At 41.0% G+C, this 8,937-nt stretch overlaps 1 protein-coding gene across 2 annotated transcripts; it reads right to left on the bottom strand.

Annotated features, from left to right (window-relative positions):
• Window positions 1-1,692: 1,692 nt before the first annotated feature.
• On the bottom strand, window positions 1,693-7,008 carry LOC124258033 (carbohydrate sulfotransferase 15-like). 2 transcript variants are annotated; one of them, XR_006893486.1, is made up of 4 exons: window positions 6,852-7,008; window positions 4,021-4,171; window positions 2,105-2,236; window positions 1,693-1,911 (listed from the first exon to the last, which is right to left on the bottom strand). XR_006893486.1 is itself a non-coding variant. In XM_046692108.1 (4 exons), exons 1-4 carry the CDS (start codon window positions 6,908-6,910, stop codon window positions 1,730-1,732), a joined length of 540 nt encoding a protein of 179 aa, XP_046548064.1. In that variant the 5' UTR covers window positions 6,911-7,008; the 3' UTR covers window positions 1,693-1,729. The 2 variants fall into 2 exon arrangements, 1 of the variants encoding a protein (XP_046548064.1); XM_046692108.1 differs by having other exon boundaries at window positions 2,105-2,252.
• Between the last annotated feature and the right edge of the window lie 1,929 nt (window positions 7,009-8,937).

The following is an 8,937-nucleotide window of genomic DNA, read 5'->3' as shown; positions in this document are numbered from 1 at the left end:
CTGGTGGAAACATTGCGTTTACGTTTTTCGACGGGTATAATGTCTCAGTTCGGCTCACAATTAAACGGCGACACGGCAACGTTCGCAATGTTTACATTCCCACAATGCATTTAAGTTGTAGAATGAATGAATTCACGTGTTTGTTAAGAATGAACAAATAGTTACGTCAGAATGTGACCTAATTGAGAGGTCATCGGTTATCCAATCAAATCGTTAGAATCTCAGGTCAAGTCGTTACGACACAGGTCAACGCGATACGACACTCGTGTGACGTACGAGATTAGTATGCAACTACCCATACGTTGACCACCATACTAGGGACCATGGACTTGTATATCATGGTCCCTAGTTGGATTTACACCATCCCTTCAGCCGCTGGCGATTGTAGGAAATATTTAGCCAAACTTTAAAAGAACAAAGTTTTAAGAATCTGGTAAGTATAAATTTAGCTTTGAATTCATCACATGAAGGTAGAAATTTATATGTTAAAATATGCACGTATGAAAACACCAGATATAAGGAAATGGGTATATATAATTAAAATTGTTTTTCCTTGTTGGCATGAGTACACTCCACCGTTCAATACGTCCCCTGATTAACAGGGAACGGTCCTACCCAATTGGTGTCGTCACGAAATATAATTAAACGACACTGTGTTTATTTTATTTTATAATTTATTTTTTATATACTACGTCACTGTCAATGTTGTACGACAGCCAGTCGTATCCCCATAGCAACAAAATATACACTTATATATAATTCTTGGTTTTTAAAGGAAATTGATTTGATTCATACATTTTGATCATGTACTGTAAGTAATAAGTTATTTTTAAATTTGGTCGAATGAATACATATCTTTGATTGTCACTGGCTGGACCCTCGGAGGGGGTTGAAGTAGCGTAAAATAATTGTATTCCGAAGAGGGTACTTAGGACCACAGCATTCAATGTATGTTCATCATTGCCAGAATTTTAAACGTAGAATGTTTGTAGTTTTAATTTATGGCTAAATTGCTCAAAATTCGCCAACAGCTGAAGGGATGATGTAAATCCAACTTGGGCCATGCAGGTAGCAAAAGTAATGTAAGTCCCCATGGTCCCTAGCATGGTGATCTGCCTTCAGTTGCTGGCGATCTACAGCCCTATTTGATATTATGTTGTTTTCAAATGATTTAGCATTTTACACTGAACTCAAACTAGTTTTAACTAGTAGTTCTTATACTTTCCTTCGCTGACAGGTTTTTGAAAAGTATATATATATTTATTCTCAGTATTTGACTTTTTGTCGTCACGATATGGCTGGAAATATTGCTGATGTGTCGTAAAATTTTAACTCACTCACTCATGGAACTGGTGTTACATGTATGTGATGCCTTTCTCTGTTGAAATAATGGCGAGTCAGAGATTTCCAGATGCGCAACTGGTCATGCATCCTGCCGTATCTCCTGAAGTCAGACGTCCCTCCATGTCCAGTTCCTTTGACAGGATTTTGGCAGATACAATGGGCATATGCTGTTTCGCCAAAAGTTGTGGAAACACGAGGTTGGTTGTTACCGTGTTGGCTTTGCACATTGGCTACATTTGTGTTTGATATACATGGAACATTCCAACTAGGCTCTGACAAAGCAACCTGTCGGTCATTCATTAGCACCGTTATGATAAAATAGGTTACTAAAAAATAAATAATTCTTTGTAATTAATGATCTTCTTTGTTTACAATCACATTTAAACTATGTCAACCAAAGAAATCTCTTATCCTGTAGCATATCTGCCAAATCCTTCTTGTATCTGCTGTAAAAATTGTCCAGCAAGGCACGGGTCTTTTCAAGCATAGGTCCCGTAAGTATCTTCTTCTTACTGACCCGTTTATGAGGCATGTTAGCAATGGAAGTCATCGACTCTTCGGTATAATCTGAAATACAATGTCGGTTTGAATGAGTAGTCCACAAGTGGGAATATGTGTATAATAGTAAATGAGTTGATCCAGAATGCTGATGTCTCTGGACCATAAAATGAGGATTATGTTATCTTTTCCTTCACAACTCTGCTCCCCTGGGTTACAAGATAAAAATATATTTGTGAAACGGGAACAAAAAGGAACTCACTCAGATTCAGATGGTTGAACACTTTTGTTAGCTGAGCTTTTGGATCTTGATCATGGTCCTCTGTCCGCAATATAAGGAATTGCTCTCTGGGAAAAACCTTCAGCCATTCTCGCATGAACACGGAATAACACCCTAAGAAAATACGTGTCTGTGAAAGAAAAGTACATGTTGTTATCTGAGGTAACGCACATCAGGTCAATCCTTCTTCACCATTTCATTTCGAAGGTTGTACCGGTATGTTTATAAACTCAACAGTGAAAATCGCCATTCAGTTGAAAGAGTCTTAAAGTTAAAAATATGAACACAAGTTCAGAAGTATAATTAACATGAAACTTAACACGTATGATTGCATGTCAAAATATGATGCCAATCGTTGTCAATAAGAAAATCAGCACAACAGATCCAAAGTCAGTATCGCCCGTGACCACTCTTAGCGACTTTTACTTCCTTGCATCTTCTGTACATGGAGAACATTAGTCGGTTGATGAAGGCAATCCGTAGTTGTCGGCCTGGGTCGTACGTCACCTGGTCGCCTTTGAACCTCGTCCAACGTGCATTCTAAGGGGTTTGAAATCTATGGTGAGAGCTGTCGATTTCATGGTTCAGCTGTCATGTGTGAGATGTTTGAGTGGGCACGGGCGTAGTCTTTATGGTAGACGAAGTTATCGACTACACCATTGCCTCTTCATTGAACACCAAAGGGCCAGCATTATGACAGTTGTATTATCCCGTACCATGAGACTTGCGCCATCACACATTCATCTGAATAGCTTCCACATGCCTATGCCAAACTCTGACTCTGTTGCCCGTAATGGAGACACAGTATATCCGAGAAAATGTTTCGTGGCCCACATGTTGCATTAGTTTCTTTTGTTTTATATGTCTTCTAACTCCGTGATCAGCAGCATTCCAGATATATGACGTCACAAATGAACAGTTCCAGATGCTACCATGGGAGACAGCCGAAACGGCCGGCTGATGACATTTCACTGCTGTTCCCGTACTCGATGCCACGGGAATATTTCATTTGAAACCTCCGGCTGACACCGCCGGTTCCAAATAAATTCCCGTACTTCAAATACTCAATAACACCCGGAAATTGTTTTATATGTTTTCTCCGTGATCAGCAGTATTCCAGTTATATGACGGTTGTCTATAAATAATCGATTCTTGATAAGACAATAGAGTTAGTCTCATCATGAGCATTGATTTGACGATGTTATCAAATAAGACAGCGAGCAGGACCACACGGTCCCGTTAGTCGCCTCTTACGACAGACATGGCAAATTCTACCCCAGATCTTCATGGAAACTCTATCGTCTTGATAGTGACGATCTGTGAGAATGGGGTCTTCATACAGGATTAGACAGCGGACAGATGTGCTGATCAAACGTCAATGCAGACATGAAGGAATGTTTCTGAAAATGTTGAGGCAAAATCTGTCGGTCCTGTGCAGCTTCATCACCCAAGGTCGACCACTGGTGCTGTTGCTGACCTGTAGATGGTTCTCACGCGGACAGTAAAAGCATTACCAAGCATTTATGAAGTCTCGCCAGCATGCAGTCTTCCTTAAGCCTGATTTCTAAGTAAAATTTGGCATGGAGTTGGTATGTATTCAAGAATGATTGGTCCATGTGTTAAGGTGCCTTTTATTCAAAAAATTACAACGAAGTTCAAGTCCATTTAGGTACCGACGTCGTTTGCTAAGCTTCATTTAGTTTATTGATAATTGTGTCATTGGCCATGTTTTCTCCCTTAATATTAGATTTGGATAAAGACTAAGGTAAAACAACGAGATACCTTAGTTTTAAAAAGATCCGTTGACATTTCAGAAACGTTCATGAAAAATTTCAAGAAGTGATGTTTCAATTGCGTTAAATTTCTGACGTTGTCACTAGTCAAAAGACATATCTTACCCGAAGTCTTTGTGCTATGTCCAGGCTGTACAGACATTGTTCCACAGTGTGGTTCTTCATGCAGGTCTCCTCGATCTGAATATCTCCACTCACAACGTTATGGAAATCTGCAGCTGAACGTCCACTCCTCATGATGTAGTCAGAATATAACCTGCAATCATATGGCATACACGTGTGAATAAATAATATATAACGCGATTACGGAATTGTTATGAAGTATTTACTTTTGACGTGATGCTGAGGGTTTCAGCTGAAACTAATACTTATTAAATTGACTTGATAAATGCTATGTTTAGAAGTTTACTTTTCACTCAGGCTGCTTTGTTATGTTGTCTTCGGTAGTGCAATATTTATTTATAACTCAAGTGATTGATATTTTCACAAGATTGTTTGCCCTTCAGAATGATAAACGTATGTCCGTACAAGTTATTTCAGTATGTATAGAAGGGAACTGACTGACTGAGTTTGGTTTTACACCTTTTAGCAATATTCCAGCAATAATCGGGGGAACACCAGAAAGGGTAAACAATTGACGCAACGTTTTAGGCTACCCCACCGCCCCGTATAGAAGGGGAATAGGCACCTTCAAAATAGTAATAATCTGAAGGAGGGTAAATAATTGCAGTTTTCAACAAATAACAAAGATAGAATATTGAATTTCTATAAATGTAATATGTCATTAGTAACGAAATACTTGTTTCTACAACTTGTTTTCTATATATTTATCGTATAAATATCATAATTGCATTTTCTCCTTCTGTCACAATACACTTGGATACCCTCGACAGAAAGCCACGTCTGCCTAACTATGCGAACTTCTTATCTACGTCTAAGCTGTTTGTGTACTAATTGAATTAGTTATGAGTGTTACCAGCAACGATTATACACCTGGGGATCACTTGATCAGAAAATTATCAATCCATCGGTCGCAATATTTAGTTTTCATAAAACTAAAATCTCACTTCTGATGCAAACGAGACATTTCAAAGGTGAGGTCCGAATATTAAGCATTCTTTTCTTGCATCATGCCAATCACATTGCTGTCAAAAGGGACCGAAAATTCAACATGAACATATTGATTGGTTTTATAAAAAAAGAACAAAATAAGATTTCTTAGCCTGTATATAGGCCTAAGTGAATGCAGCAAAGAAGTTTCGGGAGAACAGGGACAGAAAATTAAGGACAAGATCAGGTGTGTTGATTTGGATACCTGGGTATTGTTTTCATGACGCCCGCGCCATATTCTGGTCGGACCATGGATGAGTGAGTGAGTGAGTTTAGTTTTACACCACACTCAGCAATATTCCAGCTATATGGCAGCGGTCTGTAAATAATCGAGTCTGGACCAGACAGTCCAGTGATCAACAGCATGAGCATCGATCTGCGCAATTGGGAACCGATGACACGTGTCAACAAAGTCAGCGAGCCTGACCACCCGATCCCGTTAGTCGCCTCTTACGACAAGCATGGGTTACTGAAGATCAATATTCTAACCCGGACCTTATGTCATGAAGAGCCTCCACGTTAATCAAACGACGATTGAGGGAAGACCAAAGGTGGTGGGCTCTATTTTCTGACATACTTCTTCGTGTGAGGGTATCAATGCTCTGAATTTCTTGTTTTGTCCGATAAAGCAACACCAAAAGAATATGAGAGGACGGACCCAGCGTAAGTATTTGTGGCTTTGAATTTGTTTTCTGCCCAAAGTTTGTCCTTTATTAAGATATTCTGGAATTTGTCTCTAACCTGCACCCCTAAGTACGTATTGTCCTAATCTTCCACGATTTGGTAGATAACTCTTCGCTCAATGTTCATTCTTCTATCTTAACAGGCACTTGTTCTACCCCTGGAATATTAGTCACCATCGGTAATCATTACCCACAGGGTCACTTACCATGTATACGATTGTTGCACAACGAAATATACTATAATCCCCAAAAAGACACGCATAGGCGATCTGTATTTTAAAAAATCTATTAATTACCTATTGTGTTCAAACAATCCTCAAAATATGTAACGAAAGTGTTGATTTTACACAATTGCATGATTGTACACAATTGCATAAGTTAAAAATCGATTTTACCTGAAAATGTTGCGTTTGATAAGATTTCTTACAAGGATTAAAAAGGCATCGCCTCAACGCAACAAAAATCACCTTCCAGTTGAAATTTTGCAGCAAAGAGCATGCACTGTCTGGCAATAAAATTCCAGATTACTTTCGGAAATTGGCTTTCGTTTTGAAAGAGTTTCAAGGTCAAATCACCAGGCCACGTCTTGACTCTGCGACACGGAACATCGCCATTGAAAGATTACCAATCTTCTGTTACCAGGCGTCTGAATGTTAGTCTGAGCACGATCGATATCACGGCCTGCAGCTCGTTACAACCAAACAGGTGTAACAAATGACCGTCCCAGCACAGGCAGACCTCGAGTCACCACTGCAGTCCAAGATAGGTACATCCGGGGACTACAATTGCGTGATCGTACTGCCATGGGTTAGAGCACAGCAGCCAGGGTGCCTGGACTTCGGAGGATATCCGGTCAAACTGTACGGAACAGGTTGAGAGAGATTGGTCTGAGACCCAGGAGACCCGACGTCGGGACAGTGCTACGTTGTCACCATCGCGCTCAAAGTCTCCGATACCTAAAAGTATCCACTTGGTTGTATAGACATCACCTTTTTCTAAACTGGTGTAAACATTCATGCACTGAAGCCTATTTGTGGACGAGTTATACATGTTTGAAAATACAACATTTTCGCAACAGATTTCTGGCCTATGCGTTTCTTTTTTGGGATAGCATAAACAAAATAAAAATAAAGAAGTTCCCACCTGTCAGTTGGATTTCTAAAGATGAGGATGAACTTTGGATCTGTATACACGTGCCTCATAAGATGGGGTGTCAGAACCAATGGTTTCTCTAAGCCTGCATTTTGAGGTATTTGGGGCCATGCTCGGAAATCGCTAAAATCTGACGGAGTTCCGTCACCTAGACAAATGAGACAGTGAGTGAATGAATATGCTTTAACGACGCTCAAGTGAGTATTTTAGTTAACATAGTTTACAACTTTATCAATAACAACTTCTTGTTAATAGCGACGTTTCCATGTAGATTCTGATAGTGTTATCAAGCTCATGTGACTTCAACCAAATGACTGACTGTCTGAGTTTGGCTTTACGCCGCTTTTAGCAATATTCCAGCAACATCTCGGCAGGGGACACCAGAAATGGGCTTCACACATTGTACCCATGTGTGAAGCCCATTTCTGGTGTCCCCCGCCGTGATGTTGCTGGAATATTGCTAAAAGCGGCGTAAAACCAAACTCAGTCAATCAGACACCGGCGGGATTCGAACCCGGGTCTGCGGCGTGACGAGCCAACGCTTTAGCCACTAGACTACCCCTGGCCCCTCAACCAAAGGAAGCCTAGATGATTGCACGCGCCACACGCACGCATTCAAATCCATCCATCCATGATATCAGCCACATTCTTCCAAATGCCTAACGGCAGACACCAAACCTCACCCAACGTGGGAAACAAACCATAGATCACTTCCAGGAAGACCCACACATCACGATTGCCCCACTCTACAAGAGACAAACCACAAACCACCTCGATAAGGACACTAACATGCTCTCAGACCACATGAAGTTCATGAAAGCTCCCACTCACCATACCATGTCGACTTAAAGCACCTTTGATGATCACATGTTTTTTTCCACTATGTGAAATATTGTTTTCACATTGTTTTATTTTCACAAATGCTGAGGCCTTTGACATCAAAACCGTTTCCGTGGTGTAGTGGTAAGAGCGTCCGCCAGGGGAGCGGAAGGTCGCGGATTCGATCCCCGGCCACGTCATACCAAAGACGTTAAAATATGGTACTTGTTTGTCCCTGTCTGGCGCTAGGCATTAATGGGTACAACAAGGACAGGTCGGCTCGGAGTCAGCATAATGTGTCAGAATGGGGTATTCATGCTTCACTGCGGCATAGTATCTCTGTGAGCTGGCACTATAAAACCAGCTTAAAACACATACACAAGCATGTACGTCGTCATGTGAGCGAAATGTTCTTAAGTACGACGTTAAACCCCTTTTAACCTCACCTCACCTCACCTGTGACATCAAAGTTCATATGACCTCATAAAGCTTCTACTAGTACACACAGCACTGTTATGCAAGCGGACACGTTTCCATTAAGTCACCAGCTTAAGTCAACTGGTTGTCATGTAGACAAATGTTCGTGGGAGGTTAGTTTTAAGCCGCACTCAGCAATATTCCAGCTATATGGCGGCGGTCTGTAATTAATTGAGTCTGGACCAGACAATCCAGTGAACAACAGCATGAACCGCCATCTACGCAACTGGGATACAATTACATGTGTAAACGAAGTCAGGATTGCTCACCGGTTCCCATTAGTCACCTCTTTCGACAAGCATGGGTTTGCTGAAGGCACATTCTCACCCGTATCTTCACGGTTTCGAACCAAATTAATCCAGAGGAGCATTTTCATTACATTTCCACTACACCGGCGTCCACATTTCATCCGTACAAAGTCTTGACAGAACCCGCAAAACGTGTCAAAACCTTGATCAAAACGTGTGAAATGTGAGGGAACCCATCAGAACGCGACAGGCCGGAATGAAACGTAATGGCATCCATAGTGGAACCGTAGTGCGCCTTTGAGCTTCCGGGACTCAGCAACCCGTTTTCCCAACAGCCCAAATAGAAACATAACTCTCTTCACTTGGCTACAGTCACTTCAGCTTGATAACGGTGAAAGAAACTAAGTAGAAAACGTTGCTCAATGCAATAAACTTGTTATCCATAAAATTTCGCTATTTAGTCATCCACGCCTAGAATGCCGATCAAACAAGAAACATTTTAGCTAAGCCATGTCGTGTCAGGAGAAGAAGTC

The sequence above is a fragment of the Haliotis rubra genome, unplaced genomic scaffold (genome assembly GCF_003918875.1).
Source record: "Haliotis rubra isolate DU_JTF1 unplaced genomic scaffold, ASM391887v1 Scf68, whole genome shotgun sequence".
Taxonomy (NCBI): domain Eukaryota; kingdom Metazoa; phylum Mollusca; class Gastropoda; order Lepetellida; family Haliotidae; genus Haliotis; species Haliotis rubra.
Note: the sequence above shows the minus strand (reverse complement) of the source record. Positions and strands in the feature narration are given on the sequence as shown.